Source organism: Bactrocera oleae, chromosome 3 (assembly GCF_042242935.1).
Source record: "Bactrocera oleae isolate idBacOlea1 chromosome 3, idBacOlea1, whole genome shotgun sequence".
In the NCBI taxonomy this organism is placed as follows: domain Eukaryota; kingdom Metazoa; phylum Arthropoda; class Insecta; order Diptera; family Tephritidae; genus Bactrocera; species Bactrocera oleae.
This window is the reverse complement of record NC_091537.1, coordinates 24,873,076-24,895,777: the sequence shown is the minus strand read 5'-3', so window position 1 is coordinate 24,895,777 and position 22,702 is coordinate 24,873,076. Positions and strand designations below refer to the sequence as shown.

Sequence of the window (22,702 nt, the reverse complement as noted above, 5' to 3'; positions counted from 1 at the left end):
CAGGTTAATTAAGCAGTGTCATCTACAGCCAACTACAAATGATTGAGTACTGTAATCTGCAGCGCTCTGCCACAAACGTCGAGTAAAATGAGGCAAATTCTACATAGAATGATAAATGACGAGTTATGAACGAGAAAATACCGTAATTATTATAATAGCAGCAATTTTTAAGGATAATAAGTAATTCCAGGTTAATTAGGAATTATGGAAATGCAAAGTATAAACCTCATTAATTCATTTCTAAAAATTTCTTAGCAAATTGGTCTTAACAATCGAATGAAAAATATTAAGATAAAGCATTTCAAACTCTGATATGATATTATATTGCTACCTGCGATTTAAAAATAACCGGATAAGATGCATTGCCTGGAAGTTTGCTCATCATGCTCCGGGAAACTGGATACATTAAGGGTCCCAGAGAGATCGAAGCTCAAGAGGCAGGTTGAAGTAGAAGTTTTCTGTCTGTCTTGCTTTTGTAGCCATCAAGGTAGGAGCAGATATACTTCTCCAAAGAGCGGCTTCTTTTAGGGAGGTATGCATACACTCCGATAGCAGAGCTGCTATGTAGGCCTTGAGCTCGCTGACAGTCTTCATGCATTCGGAAGCTGGATCTATGGGTCTCGCGCGAGCTCCAGAGGCGTTGGTCATCAGCCAGCACTTGTGGAGTTTGGAAAGCCTTCTGGCATTGAGTGAAACCTAAAAGGTTCATTGAACTGCTAGTTCTTAACAAGGCTAACATCGCCGCAATGATAGGTGCCCTAACTGGACACTGTCCCATTGGCACTCACGATTTTGAAGTATCTCGGTTGCCATATTTTCTACAAACTCGGCGAATCGGCTGCAATGATATTAGCCGCTTCAATAAATTTGTTGCATTATCTAAGCGTTTTGTCGATATGCGACCTTTTGATCCATACCTAGAAGTTCTGGGTACAACAACGGATTGGTGTCTTAGGCTGTGCAATTGGGATTATTCTTGGGCGAAAAAACCAATAATTCTAATTTTAGAATCACTTACAAAATGTATTAACATACAAATTGTTAATTCTTAAAACTATGGGGTGAAGATAAATCATGTGTGCTACCACATTAATCTACATATATTCTGAAAATGTTAACATGCTTAGAAAATCATTAAGATCATACGCAAGATATTACGATATTATGGCAACATTTCTACCGGTCAACCATAGAATAAAACCACCAGGCTAGAGAGGAATGTGGATAGTTTTCCCCAACATAATATTATTTTACACTATTAAGCTATAATTCAGACTTCCAGCTTTTTTAGCTTTGTCACTCTAAGCTTACATTTTTTGCTTCTCGCCATAAAACTTTTATGACACTGATTGCATCATAAAATTAACAATAAAAGTCGTAAAAAGCAATAGAAAGTCATTATTGGCTCATATTGAAAAGGGTCGTTGCCACTTTGAGGAAGAAAACGCCATGTTGAGCAGTGTCTTTGTTGCTACTGTTGACAACAGTTTATGGATCAAAAGTAAAAATAACCAACACAACTAAGTATAGTTCGGTATCTGTGGGCAATTAAAGTCACACAACATTGCCACATTACTACAACACAACTTACAGAGTATCTGAAAGAATTTCCTTTTAGAGATCTGTACGTAATAAGACAATTTTGTTGTGTCCGCAAGTACGGCGAAATTTACCGTTTTGATAACTATTTCTTGAGGCACGGTAATTAACATTAATTTGATACAAATACCATTAGTTTACTGCCGTTATCAGGACTTATTTTCTGTCTGGTATTTATTCATTCCATTACAAGTATGTAAATGTATGTTATCACGGTAATCAAATCCGATCTAGCTGAAGACCTGAGTTGAGTCGTCGGGCGGTTTTCAGATTCATAGTTAGCAATAATATAGCAGACCGATTTATATATATAACCTGAACTGGGTATATTAAGTTTGCCACGATGTTTGTAACACACAAAAGGAAACGTCAGAGACTTTATCAAGTATATCTTAATATATAAAAATTCAATGTCCGTGTGTATGTTCTGAATGAACTCAAAAAACGAATTAACTGATATTCATGAAAATTGGCATATAGATGTAATTTGGTCCAACTTAAATGATAGGATAGTTATTATTTAAATTAATGGTCTCAATGATTATTAATTAATAATAAGCTGATCATCAACGAAGATTGTTGTTATTAATCGTAGGTTCCATAAGTCTGGTACAATTGGCGCTTTGAGCGAATTTCTTCACAAAGAACTGTAAAATTTTGTTCTTTGCACCTCATAGATGGCGCCACACTTTAATGTAATGTGTCTAATATCATTCTTCATTTTGTCTTTGTTGCGTACATTACTTCGAATATTTTTTTTTTACTTCTAATTTACAGTTATATAAATACAGCCAAATACTTGTATATAATCTACAAAACCACAGAACAGCGAAATTCATTCTCATTAAAAATTCAATTACAATTTTTAGTAAAATGCCACCCAAAAAATCTAACATTAATGACCGTAGCAAGAAGACTCGATGTGCACGTATTGAAAGAGCTAATGAATTAGTCGAACAGAGAGCAGAAAGAAATGCAGTTCAAAGAATTCGCATAGATTCATTTAGAGAACAAAACCGAGAAAATCATCGGACCAACCGCACAGTAACACGTGGATCATTCGTTGGTCTTGCATTTAATTATGAATCAATTACTCGGCTAATTCCAAAGTTACGGTTGGTGCGATGGACAAAATATGCTATTATTATCGGGCGTTAAAATTTCGCAATGAAAGACCCGGCATGTGTTGCGCATCAGGAAAAGTTGTATTGTCATCACTCCCTACTCCACTTGAACCTTTGAAATCCCTTCTTTCTGGCATTTCAAATGAATCAAAATTATTTTAGCGTAAGACACGAAAATCTAATTCTTGCTTTCAAATGACGTCGTTTGGAGGATCCAAAGTTTGTGATTTGTCATCTGATGTTCGTAATTTTGAGACAACATTCAAAAAAAGCCAGGTATACCATATAATTATTTTTAAAATCTATAGACATATCAGGAATGTCACCACACAATCTTCGATTGAAAATTGGATCACCGATTATTCTACTGCGTAATTTAAACCCTCCTAAACTATATAACGGTATACATTTGCTCATCAAAAAAATAGCTGGAAACGTTCTTGAAGCAACTATTTTGGCAGGGGGGTTTAAAGGAGAAATCGTTTTGTTACCACGTATTCCGATGATACCATCCGATTCTCCCATACCATTTAAAAAACTACTGTTTCTCATTCGTTTAGCTTTCGCGATGAATATAAATAAAAAAGGCTAAAGAATGTCTATTTGCAGGTTAGACTTGGAAAATCCATGTTTCTCTCATGGACAATTATGCGTGGCCTATTCAGGAGTAGGAAGACCATCCATCAAGTTTATTGTATAAACGAGGGCCAATTGATAAAAATATTGTACATCGATCGACAGCTGTGATTTATTACAGTTAAAGATATATAAAGTTTATATATATCAAATAAAAATATTTAAAGTATTTATTAAATAAATGTTAGAAAATCTTATGTTAATTTGTGTTAAATTTTGTGTTTCAAATCCTTCTTAAATCACTCAGCCACAGCAATGCGTAGCCCGGTCTGCTAGTATGTATATAAACAATCAGGGCGACGAGTCGATTTATCAATTTCTGTCTGTAAGCGAAATAGTCCCTCAGTTATTAAGATATCGATTTAAAATGTTCATCCTTATTTTTCTCACTAGGAAGCTGCTCATTTGTAGAAACAGGCGGTATCGCATATAGCTGCCATAAAAACTCACCGATCAGATTCTTGTGAAGAATCTTTGTATATGTGAAGAGTATTATAGCTTCATTACATGTATACATACTTTGCAATTATATTTAACTCGGTGGGAGCGACTTAAGCCATCTGTACCCAAGCGGATATAAATTCACTTAAGTATTTCACTCTTTTTCATGCACGTTCACATCTATTTTTATTAAGTTTATTATCTTTTTACCCTTTGCACTCGCGTTGCCGTAATGGATCATTTATCTGACACAGTTTATATCTTACAGTTACATTTAACTCTCCCCACAATCCTTTGGTTGAGTTTGGTTTGCACGACTTGAAACCCATATTTAATAAATTGAAATTGATTACTTTTGCAGTTTCTTAAAATTTCATGGCTAGTAGTCTCGGGTGGAAAAAAGTTCTGACGCACATTGCAGTAACTAATATCGTGTTTTATTTATTTTATAAAAATAATCGTTCCAAAATAAAGTTCATGCGACTGAACGCAATCTTAATAGGGGTATATAATGATACATGATGTTATGTTAAAGCATATACATATGTATATGTATAAGAGAATATTATAATATAATCTGCGATTTAGATAAACGAAGTACTTGAATCAGAAACTCAACTGACAGAGTAGCGCCGTGCCTCGCTCTATCCAATGTGATGGATTAGTGTTGGGATTGCACTCCAGCAGCATTGCCACAACAAAATTAGTACTATGCCCAGTGGTAGAGAGTACCCCGCGACGTTCAGCAGTCTTATATAGAGGGCAAAGATAGACATGACGCTCTTTGAGATCGCTGCGCTTAACTGGTTTCATCCAAATCAAGGGCATGCGGTCGAATAATTCGCGAGGACGTGATTCTGCTAGCCAATTACCACCACGATCCCAGCAAGCACCTTCTAGGAAGACACCGTATACAAACACACCATCCGCTGGTGGTTTAATGCCTTTTGTTTCATCTTCTTCTAAGCGCAGTACGTCATAGTCGAATACCAACAAATCGATGGGTATAATATACTTACGAGCGAAATTCTGCTGAGCACCAGTGAGAAAAGCCTGTGTGAAGAAGAAACCAGAGAGCCAAAATGTTGACGGCGGACCATCATCGAACCATTTCTAGAAAGTTAAATAATTTTGTCATTTTAGCTTTATGGCATAATATAATCATTTTATTTTTCTAATGTTGTGAATTTATAGTTTAAGATGTAAATACAGTTGGCATTCCTACTACAAACCAGAATTGGTGTTTGACGACTTAATTCCAACTTAAATGATCTTAGTGCTTGTAGTATATTCCATTTAAATGTCCAGATAATCGCAATCTAAGTAGAATCTTGTAGTGAAAGAGAGACGCCGACTATTGATGCGTCAATACAATTCAGGCAAATCCAATGTTTTTTACATTTGATTATTTTTCCTAATAGGAAAGGTGAACTCCAAAATGAGCACGGAAGGAAAATTTGTACAATAGGCAAATTCGACACCACGACAAATTTTATTATTAACTCTAGCGATGTAATCAAAACTCTTCAGCAACTCAAAAATAAGGGCACAATAGACCATAGGTCGCGGTGCATACCTCAAAATTAATCTAACTAAAAAATAATATGAAATCAGTTGTTGGCAAGCCTTTGTTTTCTGCGACTGTTCGGAAAAACAATTGGATTTTAGTCAGCCTTACAAAACAAATGGCAATAATGAAGTGCCCTTATATTACTGAAGATATGGACGCTAGCTATATATAGTAAATACACTAAGATCGGGCGAGAATAGAACTATAAGATACTTTAATAAAAACGTAGATGTGGACAAAGACTTTTTGGAAATTCGAATATCCCAAATCATAAATGAAGGTAACCCCACTACTGATGAGGGCTAAACACCTACTTTAACCCAGTACATAACGTCAAAATTAATTGTTCGGTAAGTGTTTAACACATTTCAATCTCAACAGTATACATCCATATGTACAGTACTCCACGCTTAACGCCACTGCACTTAATTGACAAATTCTATCAATTAACATCGTTCAACTGACTAACCTTAAGGCAGATACTTTATTAGATGATTATTGGTAGGGAAGAAGTAGGTGGAAGAATATTTTTAAAGCAGATCTCGACTCATACTTAATCTTTGCAAATCGCAACTAAATGTCATATGTTGTATATTTAGTTGTGATGCTGTCAAATTTAGAGGATAAAACTGAAAAGAGGGTACATTTAATTTCTTTAAAGACCACCCTAAACCGCGTATTATTATGCTCTAGCAACCTGTTGCTACAGAGTATACGAGATGAGTTGAAATCCGGGTGACTGTCTGTCTGTCTGTCCGTACGTGCAAGCTGTAACTTGAGTAACAATTGATACCTCGTCATGAAACTTTTTACACGTGTTTCTTGATCAAATTGGAAGAACGAGCTTATAGATGGGTGTAATCGGACCACTGCCATGCCCACAAAACATCAATAATCGAAAACATATAAATTGCCATAACTTAGCCGGTAATTTGGTACAACGAATCGCAATAACAAGAGACACCTGCGGTTCGAACATTTTTAAAAGTGATAGTTTTAATTTCACCCAAATTTGTATAGGACAAATCATTTCGTCACTTCTTGCGACAGCGTGAAAATAGGTGACATCAAATGATAACCATGCCCACTCCCCAAATAACGGTTGTGTTAAATACTACTAAAAGTGCAATAAATCAATAACTAAATGCTTCAGAGACAATAAACTTTACATTAGGGATGGCACACGAGGACTTTAAAAGAGCCGTTATCATCGCCCACATTTAGGTGAAATCACATATATCCGGTCCTGCTCGACCAATTTCAACCAAATTTGGTATATAGGACTATTTTAGGGTGAAATTCCATCTGATTCTTTCATTTTCCAGTATATAAACCAAGAACCAACCTATATATCGGGATAAAACTATGCACGAATAGTGCTTTTCAGGTGTGCCACCTTATGACTAAAAATTGTCCAAATAGGACCATAACAATTCAAGCCTCTAGGTATGTGGACCCTAAAATATCGGTAAGTGTGTAAGATATATAATTTAAATTAGGAAAGAATACTTTCCAGATAATAGTATGCAAGAAATTTTTTGAGTGGGTCCATTTTTCCTTAGCCCACATATACCTGATAGAACGATTTTTGTACTTCCGGCTGACCTTATACCGCATATATCGGTCAATATGTGAGTTATCTTAATTAGTTACTCCTAATACTAAAAGATACCATATTGTTGATGGTATGTATGATATCCGCTGACGGAAAGTAAAACATAGTTTTAAAATAATATTCGTAAGATTTTTGAATATAGAGATTTGTCAACACCTGAAAGTATTTCACTGGCTTTGAATCTGGCAAGTTGCAAGAGTAGAAATGTTGGCTTACATCCGAACTTTGCGATTCCTTACTTGTTACTGATACTTTTTGCATAAATCAAAAGAGAAAACTAAAGATTTTGGAATGTTTGTTCTTGAATAATCACATAAATTTACAAAATTGGACGTATGTAAGGAAATAAGCTGAGTCCTTTTAAGCGAAAAATATTGTATTTTGAAGGAAACCTATCCAAACGATTACAATGACATTGCTTGGCAACGTAAACTAGTTAGCTACATACTTACGTTAGCCAAGGAAATCTTACCTGCAAAAAGCTCAAACGGTGCAGAAAATCATTAATGTAGCTTCCTAGTGGTTTTAAGCTCGGATACGACTTGCCAGCCCACATCGCTGGAATTTTGCTTATCAGTACGCTACGGTAAACAGCTTCCATGGCAGCAGACATCACAACAAGACCTGTGTCAAAGTAAAAATTTTAAATATGTTGTAAAACGTACTTTATACAACAAAAGAAATACGAAAGGATGAAATAAATAACAAAAAATAAATTTGTATATACATATATATTTGTGTGTATATTTGTGATACCATATAAATGTGTGTATTTTGTTAGTACTTGTAGTTTGGGCGCACAGGAGTCGACTCAAGCAAATAAACGAAAATCAGTTATCCCACGAATGCGAGTATGATACGAATTATCGATTTATATACATAAAAAAAGTTCACTAATTTTCGAACTTCTAATTTGACATAAAAATATTTTTTGTAAATTTTTCAGCCGTAATAATAAAATAAAACTACAAATAAAATCAGCAAAACTATGGGGGAACCCAGCCATCGCAAGCTTACGAAACGCGCATTTAAAGGCGTTTACAACGCGGAATGCTCGACATCTGATGAAAAAAGCGATCTCAAGACGCTTAAGAACGCGAGGAACAAAGCTGCAACCGCTAAGATGTATCCAAGGCACGAGATAATGTTCTCGAAGGAACCAGGTCTGGAGAATTACGCATTCCGCAAGGAGTTAACAGTTACACCGAGCGACTACGACTACTCACTAACATCTGACTCAACCGATTCATTAAGTCATTCCTACAATCGTATTTCAACGCGCCTGCGAGGAGGTATTATGTTGTTATCATTTTGTTTATTAATTATTTTTGTTAAAACTGTTTTCATTAGGAGTCAACAACCCGGCCGAAAGGCGTGTCACGGGTATTGTTACTGCACCCAGCGAATGTAAATCCAAAGCACTGGGCCTAGATCACATTACACCAGACACGAAAGTAAATGTTGTCGAAATGAAATTGAATCTTTCTGTCGAAGCAGAGAATAGTCCTGCTCAAAAATATGCTTACTGTAAATATTTTGAAGAGATTAAGGAGAAAAAAGTCAAAACTAGAGGGACGCAGTCATTGTATCGGTAAGCACATGTATTGGGACCAGGGTTGCGAATCTATTAACTTATAATATTTGGATTAAAAATTTAGTGTTTATTTTTTAATCCCAATGTTAAGGTTAAAATTAAGATTTTCATTTTTTAATCAAGATGTTTGGGATTACAAAAAAAAATTGAATTCACATGTTCATTCAAATTTTTTTTTTATGCATTATTTGCAACCCTGATTGGGACTGTTTTAAACATAAAATAATTTGTTAGTAATTTATCTTAAAAAGAAATCTTAGGCTTTCTCTTTTTGTAAAGTTTCGATTATTAGAAAATTTTTTTGTCCCCTCGTCACTTTTGAGTCATAAAGATGTGCATATAACAAACTTCTCACTGATCATAAACTTACATTACCTCTCTCCAGTGAATCCTCTGCTCAAACTTTGCCTTATCTTCCTGAAATTGCAAATACCGAACGTGATTTAGAGCAAATAGAGCTTTTCAAATTACCCACCATTTTACCTGGCGATGGCCCTCCCGGTTTATATCAAGTTGAAGTACTTGAAAGAGCGCGTAAGCGTTGGGCTTTCGCTCGAGCACTAAAAGAGAATCTGAGACGTCAAATCGAGGAAGTGAAGGAACAAGCCAGGCTTTCGGAAGATAGTGTTGTACTACAAGCTTTCGAATGGGAACATTGGATAGAACGCGAAGAGTACATACAAGAATGCCAGATGTTACGACTAGAAATACTTATTGGCATGTTCAATAAGCGGGAAGAGAAAATGCATACCACCTCAAAGGTACGCATTGAGCGCAGCTATGAAGAAATACTTGCACGCCGTGATGCTTCCTTGCATAAGAATCAGGTGGAGTATGAAAGAGGGATTCGCCAACTGGAAATCAAACGGCGACGTGTGCCAAAGTGTTGGCGTAAAGAAAATATTGTTAGCCAGCTCGGTAGTCCGAGCTCGGAGTTTTATGGACCACAGTTACGTTACGGTGTCAATCCGGCACGCAGACACTTTGTTGGTGGTCGTAAGGAATTTGAAGCGCGTATGGATGATTTAGAAAAGCGAGCAGTTCAATTTACAAAGCTAATATGTCCGTTCGCAAAGCTTAAAGAATGGGCTAAACCCAAGCAACGCCTTTTGGAAATCGAACAGAATTTCTGCTCTGATGAGAACCTTCAGAAAATGTATGAAACCTTAACGGTAAGTAAATAATATTTTTATTTACGTAATAACTTTTTTCACAATTTAGTTTCTATCTTTTAGAGTTTACGTAAAAAAGCTGTAAAGCAAAAGATCATGCCAAAATGTCTCATCCAGAAGACCAAGCCAGTTGTAACAAGTAAAGTTATATCCAGATCAGATTACAATATGGAAACCAAAGTTGAAGAAAACGTTGAAGTTTATGAGATTCCAGAAAAGAAAGCCAGCGAAGGTGAGCTTAAACGCATAGAAGACCGGAAATTCCGACAATCTATAGAAGATAAAAAGCAACGAGCACAATATCTTTTGCAGGAACTTTATAATGAGGAAGTCGAAGGCATGGTCAAAGAGTATGAAGGTACTACAATAGGGTGGATTATGCGTTTCTTATCAGAAGAAATGGGTCGCTTGCAAGAGCAACGTCTATTACATTATATCACAATGTTAGCACAAAAGGAGCGTTGGCGGCGTGAAGCGGCCGAAGCTGGGCTGCGACAGAAAGAAAATAATATGCGAAAAATATACGAAGAAGTATATAACGAAACGATGGATGTTTGCCTTATTGGCCGCACATATCTGAATACGATTTTAGATAAAGACATCCCGAATATTGCTCATCATAAGGCAGAAGATGAAGTCTTAGATATGGCACGAATCATCGACATAGACATACAACGCTGGTTGGATTCACTGTATGACATACAAAACCCACTAAATTATGATTCCCTTCGCTATAACCTCAAGAAGATAATGTTTCCTGATCTGAATGAAATTTTAAAGCAAATAGAGATTAAACAGATGTTACATAATATTATTGAAGAAGTGCTTTTCGATAAAATTTTTACAGCTTTGGAAGCTTACGATATATGTACATTCCTGGTGAAAGAACTGGTCGATCGTCTCATCGATCTCGATTTGTACTACTTTACTTCAGAAGACACTTCAAATTGTTCTTGTCTCGCTTGCGAATGTGGAGAGAATGAACGTGAAATAAGAGCTCTATTACGAAAATTAATACGACGTGCTGTGCCTGGTCGGCGATGGAAAACACCACTCGAGCGCACAGTCAAAGAATTGCTAGTTGATTTGATCAAAGAAGTGGTTGAAGTCACCAATGCCAGAGGATCAATATTCGAAAGTGATAGCTGGACTCGGTTTTGTAAATTACAGTTATCTCCTTCACATATGGATTTACGTTATCCCTCCACCCACGCCCTTAAATCCTCTTCCTTATCATCCGAGTCTTCGACAACTTCTATTGATTTAATTGATAACATTTTAACTGGTGTGTATGCAGAACACGAACCATTTTGGACGCAAAGTGAATTGTCATCTTCAGCTAAAAAAGAGGAGGATATATCATCTGTCTTTCAGTATATGCCGGAAGCCGTAAGTAGCTTGAATATATCATTCTTAAATGATTGACATTAGCTCTGATAGATATTCTGGGAGATTAGTTTGTGCCAGAACTCATTTACACATATATTTCTAGTTTTACTATGAACCGTCCGAGACCACCGACCCTGAATCAGACACATTGCCAGTAAAAGTCTTAAATGAAATCTACAAAGAACTTTTACATTTCATAGGACCTGAGGATGAAAGCGATGATATAGTACAAGCTGAAGATAGACAGAGTACCAGTAGAAGCAGCCAAAGTCGTAAAAGCAATGACGGTGGCTTACGAAGTATAATGGAAGAAGTGTTTAGAAAAATATCAATTCTTGAAAACGAAAGTGAAGGTATTGAAACTATAGAGCGTTCTGCATCTTCTGAAGTACCCATACGAGCACAAATTAAAACAGATGAGGAGGAAATCGCTGAAATCTATCAAAAATCATTACCCCTTGAACTAATCACTGACCAATCAAGCGAACGATTTTCCTTCCAATCATCTGGGGAGAGTATTGAAGAACCGTTAACACAAGCGCTCGAGTTTTCCACGACCACAGCCGTAAAAGTCGTGAAGACTCCTAAAACACCATCCAAAGAAGAGATACAAGAATTAGTAGGACAACCAGAGGAAGCATTGAAATCAGAAGAAGAGGCGCACTTAGAAAAGCATTCCTGGCGAGGCAGTGATATAAGCAAGAAGTCGTCTTTACGTAGTCAACGTGAAAGTGCTTATATCACGTCACGCGTACGGATCAGTGAGAAATCAGAGATAGCTGAGTTTAAAAAATCGCCCTCGCAGATAAGTGTTGAAAAACCGACAGGAACACGTGAGTCTGCTCATGTTCGTATCAGTCAGGAAATCTTGCAAGCGGAAGACAAGCCAGAGGCTGATGAATAACGCAGTTAATCAATTATTATATTCATATTTGTTATATATTTTTTACAGATGTAATACGATTTTTATGAATATTCTCTACAAATAAAAATATATTTTCAATTATTTCTATTTCAATTACTTGTTTCTCTTAGATATACATGGGTATATAACATTTTTGTGTACTTAATATAACTACATACACATCGCACACTACTACAAAAACGTCACAACTCGAAATATGACCTATAAACATTATTAAAATTTTACAGTTACTTCGTCGTCCATAATGGAAAATATCTTCTTTAAAGAGCGTCTTACAATAGTGTGATAATCTCAATTATTTCATCAAAAGTGATACATTTCATATAGTAGAGATGAATAAACTCACTTTTTTTGATAAAGAGACACAACTTCGCAGAATACAGCAGAAAATTTACAATTTATTGCAGCAGTAGCGACACAACTACAAATATTTGTAGTAATCTTTAGTTGATACTGCACAAGCGATGCACGCGACGCAATTAACACAAAATTAGAACTAACGGTGATTTTCCAGTTAAGTAAGATAGTGATGACAATGAAATTTCTTGGGTTTTGAAAATATTTGAGTTGTGACTCTTTTGTAGGTACTGTGCGATATATGTATGTATGTATTGTACTTTGTACAAAGTTGCATGAAACGGCTATCATTCAGCGTTACCGTTTCAAACTAAATTGTGATAAGATATTTTTTATACTCTCGTAACACGTTGCATACAAATCGGTATTAAAAATACAGAATCACTTTACCATGTGTAAATTTAGCACCAGTTAAGATATTCTGATATGATTGTTTGAATTTCTTATGTTACGTTGTAACAATGGGTGAAATCGGACTATTGCAACATTTTGAATTACTCTCGCAAGCTGTTGCTACAGAGTATAATAGTTTTTTTCACCTAACGGCTGTTTGTATCACCTAAAACTAATCGAGTTAGATTTAGGGTTATATATATATAAATGATCAGGATGAAAAGACGAGTTGTAATTCGGGTGACTATCTGTCCGTCCATCCGTCAGTCCGTGCAACTTGAGTAAAAATGTTCTGGTACACATGTTTCTTGCTACCGTAAGACGGTGGTATTGCAGATGGACGTAATCGGACCACTGCCACGTCCACAAAACGCCATTAATCAAAAACCAATAAATTGCCATAACTAAGCTCCACAATAAGATACAAGGCTGTTATTTAGTACAACGAATTGCATTAGGGTGTAGCATCTAGGGATGAAAAATTTTTTAAAGTGGGTGTGGCCTTGCCCTCTAATAAGTTAAATTTACATATTTCCTAATCCACTCTAGCTATAATACTAAAGCTCGTTGAGAGCATATATTTTTAGCACCCCTACTCATCCTGTGAAAATGGGTGAATTCGCCCACTCCCCATATAATGGTTTTGTTAAAAACTACTACAAGTGCAATAAATCTATAAATGAATACGCCAGAGACGTTTACAATTAATTTTACACCTGAGATGGTACGAAAAGGCTTTATAGGAGCCAGTGTTAAATTTGAAATATGGGCGTGGCATCGCCCCCATTTAGGTGAAACCCCATATCTCATGACCTTCTTACCGATTTCAACAATATTCAGTAGGTAATATTATTTTGAAATTCAAACTACCAAAATCTATTTAAGCCTCCAGATACCGAATATGTGGATGACAGGTCCTAGTGCAAACTTGTTACCAAAAATAATGGTAATTCTGTAAAATATAATATATTATGGAAATTCGGTATGTCAAAAATGGGTTGTGCCAATATGTCAGTTATCAAAATTAATATATGTCAGTAAGAAAAAGTTAACAAAATTGGATAAGGGTGTTTTACTAATAACGGTGCATTTTGAGCCAAAAATTTATAAAAATCGGGTCAAAACTTCCCCTAGACCCCATATAACTAACTAAATGTATGCACCTGAAAATATTTCCCGGGGTTTGATCCTGGCAAATTGCAAGAGAATGAAATGTTCAGAAGAAAACGATGGAGACCCTATAAAATAAATATTTATATATGACCAGCGCGACGGGCTGAGTTGATTTAACCATGTCCGTCATAGAAACTGAACGATCAAAATTAAGTTCTTGTACGAAAAACTTTTTGATTTAAAGAGATATCTTCACAAAATTTGGCAGGGATGCCTGTTCAATGCAATGACTGAAGAAATTTTCTAGATCGGACTTCTATATCACATAGCTGTCATACAAACTTAACGATCAGAATCAAGTTATTGTATGGAAGCTTCTTTATTTGTGAAGGTTATTCTAATTCGGTGCAACCAAAGTTATCGTTTTTTCTTGTTTCTAAGTTTGTTCTCCCCTTTGACAATATAGGTAATTAAATTTTAGAAGATCGTAACTTACCCTTTATTCCTTTGCGCAATGTTATCAAACTGGTACGAATGGTGCTGAGTAAAACATTGAAACGTGTCATCTCCTGCACAAGCACCGTATTCATACTCTGATGGTAGCTTGTCGGATAACGAGATATGGCAGCGTCTCGATCAAAGTCATTTGGTAATTTATTTAGTATATCGGTGGCAACGTTCGTTACCACTTCTTCTGGCGTTAAAACTTTCTTGCCTTCGCCTTCATCGCCAGCTGATGAGGAGCTTGTGTCCTTAATAAAAAAAGGGGGAATATAAGGATGGGTTGGGACAGTGGGTAGGAAAAGGTTCTCAGGGTAACGCTTGGACAAGGTTTCAACAAAAAAACTATGCGACTTTTCTAAAATCTAAATAAAAGGGAGCAACCATTTTAATTTTTAAATTCAAAACTAAGGAAACTACAGAAATTGAATACTTACACGACGCTGATAAAAATCCTATTATACAAAAGTTATAATCTTAGTACAAAGTCATCAAAAACTAATACAGAAATGAATATACTTACCAAACGATCCTACGAAGGCATTGAATTTTAATAAAAATGCAATTTTTTAAATATTCTGAACATCAAAAAATACTTAAACTTACTATTATAGCAAAACAATAACTTATTAGGCTATTCCCTCATCTATTCAATTGCAGACTCACCTGTGTCAGCAGCGTATGACTCAGTAGCATATCCGTCTCATGTTGGTCCTTCATTATGTCGGCGTTTGCATGGAACCCGAATATACCCGGTGCAGTTTGTATAGGTAACTCGCGTGTATAATTCAAATACAGTTCTAACTCCTTAAACACTGGTATACAGTATACTTTTTCATCGTCGAAGTAATGACGATCTTCTAGGTCCAATACTTTAGGACTATAATAAATATTCAATATAGTTTTCAAAGTTCTTCGGTCCCAATCATCGGTGACACGTCCACCATAGTTGCATTCGCCAGTCAAATATCGCAAAGCGTCGTAATTCACACCCTCATATTGATCCAAAAACATTTTTAACTGCATTAAACTTATACGCAAATCGGTCTCGTTGAATTCATAAGGAATATTCCAGCCGATAGGACCAAAGTAACGTCGCTCTTGTATGACAGCGTGGAAGAAGCACAACGAATAGATCAATTGTTTGAAAGTCTGAGTCTGTTTACATGACTCGAACCACTCTGGATCACTGATGGGATCGCTTAAGAGCGAACGCGTTATATTCGAACGTAAACCTTTTGGCGGTTCATTTGTCATTTTAATGCCGTTTTGCAGAACGACAACTGGGAAATGATCGGCAGGGTATGAGGTGAGCCAGAGTCGAAAGTCTGGATGTGTGGCATCGGGCACTAAATTTTCGCACACTTTTTCCAGTGTAGGCATAAAACTCTTGGCCAAATGACAATTCTGTAGCACTACCCAATTTCCGAGTTTAATGCCGTCGTCGATCATTTTTGTGGCAATAGGCCCTTGTCCTTGTCCAAGGGAGAGCGAAAACAAACGATTTGTACCGAACCCTTGTTCGTCAGCGAACTTCAAAAGTGTCGCTGTGGGGTCCGAGCCAGGCGTTAAGATGAAAATAAGTGGTATGCAACAATGAGAATCCGAAAAGGAGGCCATCAGATCAAATTGCGGTGGATCAACGAATTCAAGGCCCAATTGTTCTGAAATGAATAGACAGGCATCATATAAGTTAATTTTGGAGTATTTTTCTACTTTTAGTTGTATAAATTCAATTCAGGTATTGTGTTTATTTAAATATCTAGGAATATTCCCGTTTAAACTTATTTACCAATGTGAAGTTGTAGATCTGACAAAGCTAAGAATTTTATTTAAAACAAAAGATATAGAAAATGACGTTCAAAAAGAGGAAAAAAAATATAAACTAATCACGATGAAATTTCACTATTTTTTATACTACCTATGAGCTTCTATAGTAACTGGTGTGGCTTCTGAGCTAAGTAATAAAGTAGAAATACACTTCTATTGGACGCCCTTTTTAACCACTTCCAAGCTCGAACTATTTGAGTGGCTTTTCAATTATTTTAATTATAAATCCGAAGACTGTTTTATTTTAGCATTTATCAATCTATAACTAAAGTCAATTTTGGATTATATGGTTAACAATTTAAACTTATAAATATGTTGGTATTGTTAAGTTCCAAACATATTAACGTATACATATATTATATTTAATAAACTGTTATATTTTGTTCTCTCATCACTTACCACCAACAAATTTCATTACTGCTGGAACCAATTTATCCGAGCGGAAGACGCGTAATAACAGTAACTTCTGGAATAAAGTCAATTTAGCCGCCCATGGCTGTGGTAACGCGGTATTGTCTTGTGGCGTTTTCGAGTCAAAGAATAATTTCCAATCACTTAAATTGCTAGTGACATGTTCACGTAATCCCTTAAAATTGGGTAATTCCGAGAGACGACAAATTTCATTCCAACTATTAACGCCTAACCAGCGGGCGGGGTTTGCATGGGGATTATCCAACCCAATGCCACCAGTTAGCAGAAACATCCATTCCGTATTGTCAATCAAGTTTTCAGCCTTCATGAGGTTTATGTTCAAAATCAATGAAAAAAGCAACTTATCCTGAGAGTTAAAGAGAGTAAAGGATGAAGAGAGTGACTTAGATTACATACAAAGGAAGTTTTTCAAAAAATAAGTGCACTACATACCTCGTTTAAAATATATACAGACATACTTGGGATATTACCATAAATATTAATTAAGTTAACAGATGTACATATGAGACAATAACACAATACAGAAGGTAATACCAAGCTGAATACGTGCATATGTATGTACACGAATATAAACTTAAAGTAAAGGCAATTGGCAAAGGGCACCATAAAAGCATATATAAAAATATTTGAATATACTATATAGATGTGTTTCCATACATACACATTTACCATCTTATACTGATGCCTGTGTTTACACACAATCTGGCACTAATGATATCAAGTAACATAAAGTTCAAAGGCCTCCAAGCATATCCCCCGTCATTGGCCGAAGTAATGGATTGTAATGGCACAGTAAAGACCGATGTAGCATGAGTCGATAAAGAGCAGCAAATTAATGAGATACATTTTTCCAAAAAAATATAAATAAATAAGAAAAACGACCAGCCACAAAGTGAATAAGTAGGAGAATATTCCCTATAGGGAAAATCTTTCAGGGCTAGAAAATTTACAAATTCGCATATCTACAAAAATACAAATTCTTGTTTCAATATCACAAAATCTGTTCGCAATAGAAGAGCCACGCTAATGGTAAAGAACATAATAACTGTAAATTAAAGTAACAGTAATATGTTATGTGAAAAAAATTGATTTTCAATATCATTGAACAATTTTTGACGCCAGAGCCAACTTGACTAAGAGACATGGAGAACTTTTACTTACCATTACTTTTATGCAACTTTCGCTACAAATAAGGCCAGAACTTACGAAAATCCTTTTCATCGCATACGTTCACTCGGAATTTGACAATTGTCTATCGAGAAGATACTAAGTCTATTTAAAAAATGCTTGGAGTTATTCCAAATAGAGATCGAGCCATATACGATCGGATCCTTAGTAATTTTTCAATTATGAAACCAAAACAGATTTGAGGAACAACCTTGTGAGAGGGTGCAGACCAATCCTAAGCTTAGTTCATAAATTAACAGAACAGCTTACAGATCACTATCTGTAAAAATACTTATATCGTTATTTATGAGACAAACTTGCAAAGACTCCACCTGCCGAGATTTCAAAGGATTTTATATTTGAGCATGCAGAGGAAGTCATTGTAATAATATACTTATAAGAGGTATTTGTAAACTTTGTGTCCACATCTGCTCACGAAGCTGTAATATAAAAGCAAGCTATTTTACATAAAACTTTTGGTTTGCTTTGCTTTGGACATTTGTTTTGACTGAAAAGTTCGATTTATGTTTTTGTATGAGTTCGTTCACATCGAAGTGAAAAGCAGTAAAGCGAAGCAAAATGTTGGTCAACTCTCATATTTTTACGCTTTGCCAAGCAACAGTCGCCATTTTCATTTGAGATAAACAATGAACGCAAAGCGTTCATTTTGGCATACCCGTTGCTTTCTTTGCTTTGTTGTTATACTTGTAGTATGAATTGTCAAACAAAGCGAGAAAAGTAGTATGTGAATCGGCCAATAAGGTATATCAGAACGAACGCTTTGAACGAACTTCTACAAAAGCATATATTGAACTTATCTGCCAAAGCAATACTCTGAAGCAAAGCAAAGGAATATGAAAATGAGCCTTAAACAATGCTAAATGCAATACTCGTATATCGGACCAATACGAATTAATTTAGAAACCGTTTTAACCTAGTGTTTGTACTTTTCTGCAGGGTAATTTGGCCATCGCAATATGGAAGTAAAAGAAGATTTATAGAGCGATTCGCTGATAGGCTTGATGTAATGAAGCAGACCTTAAAGAATAGTATTTAGTGTGTGTATGGGATTTAGTTAATAGGATTATGTATTTATTTATTTATATACAATTTACATACTTATAATATATGTATGTAAATTTTATATTCATATATGGCTCATATATATGTATATGTATATACAACTTAGATATAGCTATTCTATACATAATCATATGTGAATACAAATGTAAGAAATTTGAAACCAATGTTTAATAATCCATCTCTTGAATTGAAAGAAAATGTAAAGACTGATGCTTCACAGTTGGAGATGTTCACAGCAGAATGGCCTCAGAAGAAGTTTTAAAAAAAATGTTACAAGAAAGGGTGAACCGATTCCAATAATTTTTATTACCAAATTGCAACCTAATTGATTGAGATTCTTATATTCAGTATATAAGAACTAGGGAAAATTGTAAAACGAAGTCGCCGAAGTTGTAAGGAGTTCGTATGTATCTTGTCTTGAGTACACTTCGTGTAAATAGTGTAGTAGGGATAATAGAGGTTTAATCATTTTACTGATGGATAAATAGACCTTCACATTAGATAAATACAACTATACTACATGTTGCGATAAAAAAAAGATTCTCAACCGGCGTTGTCAACCATCAAAATAATTTATACATAACTTATATTACATATGTACATATAATAAACATATGTGAAATAGTGAACGAACGAGAGACCTAGAAAATAGAATGCACTCACCCGTTCGAATAGACTACGGCAAATATTTACATAGAGACTATACGTAAAGTGTACACGTAAATCCTTTAAACGCTCCTCAATGTCATCCACTTTATCGGTATTGTCAATAGATGCCGTAAAAAGTGAGACAAACCACAGAAGACTGTACTGATACATGGGATCAATGTTTGCCAATTCGACTGCAATGAAATGAGAAGAAAATTACAAATTAATAATAATATTGATTCTTACCAACATATTTAGAAGACATATCGGAAGAATAAGTAGTGTTAGCTATAACAAACATACACTGTGCCAGGGTAGTGCGGTCAGTAATCTAGTAAAACAAAACTACTCAAAGGTCATACAAATGCATTCATATATGTATATGTATATTATCCCTGAAGATTACTTTGCCAAATTAAGCTTGCATCATCAATAGCACAAAGTAAACTGCATCCATTAACTAATTAAATGCGTTTAAACTTTAGAAAACAGGTTGTAGGTCATTAATTTAATTAGCACATATACTGATATACATGCACAGGACAAAACAAAAAAACCAAGGGTATAAAATGATATTTATCTTGGTTTTGATCGGTCAGTTTGAATGACAGCTACATATAATATATGCTATAATGGAAAATATGTTTGTAGCGATGTTTTGGATAATAATATATGGCAAATTTCGTGAAGAAACTTTGTCAAATTAAAAAGTTTTCTTTACAAGGAATTGAGTTTGATCGGTAAGTTTGTATGGCAGCTATATGCTATAGTTGTCCGATACGACGATTGCAAAATCCAGAACGATATTTCCAAAAATGGGGTACTATTTTGGGTATAAGCAGACAGAAAAGAGGACATAGGGACATGTTTAAATCGACTCAACTCGTCATGCTGATCATTTATATATATTTTTTATAGGGTCAATGACGTTTCCTTCTAGGTGTTATAAATATCGTGGTAAACTTATATTACCCTGTTCCTGGGTATGGAAATACTAAGTGGGATATGAGTTACATAATTTGAGTCTATCTTCTTGAAAGGTTATTTTTTAACAGATGTCGCACTTGGACGGTAATTTCAAGCTTCCGATAACTTGAAAAATAGAAAAGGAACCTACGCTAATTAGCTTCCTGTTTTATAAAATACACAGGCGCAGTCAATCAATTGATGTGAAAATTGGGCACTATTGGCGACTTTGGTCCAAGTAAGACAACTTCTCATAGAAATAAGAGGTCCAAAACATTGTATGCGGTTTTCACGAAAACGAAATCGTTAACTGTGCTTAATACACAAGAAATTTTGGCAAAGATTGATACATGATGCATTTTTAAGCAGACCTGCTTTTTAAATTAAGTATTATTCAACTTTACAACTATTCACGAAAACATAGATTAAAACCAAACCAAATTATACTTGGATATAAAACACTACTCACCTATAGTAAAGAATAGTATAGTTGAATGTGCTGCAATAGGAACGTAACTCAATCGCGCTATATCGATCTGCCGCTCCGTAGCTTCAGTAACAATTTGCTTTTCATTAATATCGTTAGCTAATGCTTTCGATGAACTCAATATTTGCACAGCAGTTTCGTCTTCCAATATGTTTTCCGCAGACGAAAGCACTTCCAGAATCTTATCCTCTGTTTCCTTTAGCATACGCTTATTCTCAGCACCTTGTACGATGAGCGTATTCTTCTCCGCCTCCAAATCGGGACGTTCTCGTGCAACTGTAATGCCCAACAGCTGATCTTGTAGACCTTGTGTAGTAATCATGAAATTCAAAACTGTCACTTTAACTGCGACCTCTGGTAGATAATGTGGATTGCGCAGCTTTGTTGAAATATAAAATCTATGAAAATTAAGAATAGAAAGCAAGGTGAATGGTACAGATACAAGTCTATATGCTTTAAACTTCAGTATATGGTAGATATTACGCACTTAAAGGCATGGTTGTATTCAATCACCGAATCACCCAATTTTATACACATTGTACCACCTTGCTTGAATAGTTGTTTAAGTAATATCGCTTCTAGCAATGGATCCAATTCTTCGCCCACATTTTCCAATAGGACTGGAAGACCAAATTGTATTGCATTTTCAAGTACGCGTGTGTAGTCGGGCTGATTGAGTCGTATTACACAGAGACGATTGCCTTTCTCTAAGTTTTTCACCCATTTGTTGGCTTGGCCCTGAGGATCGATCATTAAAGGCCAGCGTCGAGAGTTTCTAAATAAATGACAAAAATAGCTTAACATTTTAGTACCATGAAGAGTAAATTAATGTCGATCATAATCTTTCAAACGGTAGTACTGGGAATCAATAAGCCCTGCATTCCTCAATGACATTAAAAGCCAATCCATCAATAGCTTGGTTCAAGTCATCTATTTTTTGTCTGACTTTCAGGCAATACAGTATAAACGTATTTAATATAACATGATAAGAGCCCATGAGCTTGAAAAAGAGAACACGTTCAAAGTCGAACACGTTTGTTTTCTGATATATTCAAAAAACCAGGCATCCCCCACTCGCAAAACCTTTTCAATTGTACAAGTTTGTAAATTATATTTCCTGTTTTGAAAATGCAATGATGTTAATGATGTCTCATATAACTTGGTTTAATAGTCACCCTATACAATTTTACCAATTTTCGCGGAGTTTTTTGTCGTTTACTGCCTCTTGTGAGCTTCTTGAAGTGCATCATTTGTCCTGGTACGGTCACTACGAAAACCAATACTGGTCCCGTTGTCCGTTGAAAATTCTTGGATAGGTTTCCTGTCATCCTAATCAGAAAACGGGAAATTCACTTTTTTCAATATCAATTCAGGAAGGATCAAGAATAACCTGACAGCGATTAGATAAAATGTTATGATACTTTGACAGTATTTAGAGCAATGGTCGGAATGAGAGAACCTGCGACTCTATAGGTGAGGACAAAATTGAAGACACCCAGTAAAAACTCTATTAACTTTGTGAACCTCATTTTGTGAATCTGTTTCATTGTTTTTTTGAGCAAGTACATTCGTGTTTCATAATTTATTTTATATAAGCGTGTACAAAATATTTATTTCAATTATTTTGGACCCTTAAAACCTTTATTTTATTGTGCTTAAA

The 22,702-nt window shown here is 35.4% G+C and overlaps 2 protein-coding genes across 3 annotated transcripts in view; one reads left to right on the top strand and one right to left on the bottom strand.

The window, feature by feature from the left end:
• Positions 1–4,215: 4,215 nt before the first annotated feature.
• Positions 4,216–22,702, bottom strand: part of Dhc36C (Dynein heavy chain at 36C) — a 42,495-nt gene continuing 24,008 nt past the window's right edge. The window contains exons 26-34 of one of the 2 annotated variants that reach the window (XM_036374239.2): positions 21,530–21,817; positions 21,025–21,440; positions 19,605–19,783; positions 16,659–17,037; positions 15,096–16,093; positions 14,425–14,680; positions 7,458–7,609; positions 4,820–4,913; positions 4,216–4,759 (exon numbers count right to left, since the gene is read on the bottom strand). In XM_036374239.2, coding sequence (XP_036230132.2) covers positions 4,407–4,759; positions 4,820–4,913; positions 7,458–7,609; positions 14,425–14,680; positions 15,096–16,093; positions 16,659–17,037; positions 19,605–19,783; positions 21,025–21,440; positions 21,530–21,817 — 3,115 coding nt within the window. In that variant the 3' untranslated portion in view covers positions 4,216–4,406. Of the gene's footprint in view, positions 4,914–7,457; positions 7,610–14,424; positions 14,681–15,095; positions 16,094–16,658; positions 17,038–19,604; positions 19,784–21,024; positions 21,441–21,529; positions 21,818–22,702 lie in introns of both variants that reach the window. The other variant, XM_036374228.2, reaches the window with a different exon arrangement.
• Positions 7,903–12,158, top strand: LOC106625339 (uncharacterized). The gene is made up of 5 exons (XM_014245165.3): positions 7,903–8,277; positions 8,336–8,576; positions 8,965–9,751; positions 9,815–11,140; positions 11,244–12,158. Exons 1-5 carry the CDS (start codon positions 7,974–7,976, stop codon positions 12,042–12,044), a joined length of 3,459 nt encoding a protein of 1,152 aa, XP_014100640.3. The 5' UTR covers positions 7,903–7,973; the 3' UTR covers positions 12,045–12,158.

Excerpts from the sequence above, each read along its gene's own strand:
- LOC106625339 (XM_014245165.3), top strand. The coding sequence starts at position 7,974 with ATGGGGGAACCCAGCCATCGCAAGCTTACGAAACGCGCATTTAAAGGC. Across the intron at positions 8,278-8,335 it reads TTCAACGCGCCTGCGAGGAG|GAGTCAACAACCCGGCCGAA; the intron begins GTATTATGTTGT and ends TGTTTTCATTAG. Across the intron at positions 11,141-11,243 it reads TTCAGTATATGCCGGAAGCC|TTTTACTATGAACCGTCCGA; the intron begins GTAAGTAGCTTG and ends ATATATTTCTAG.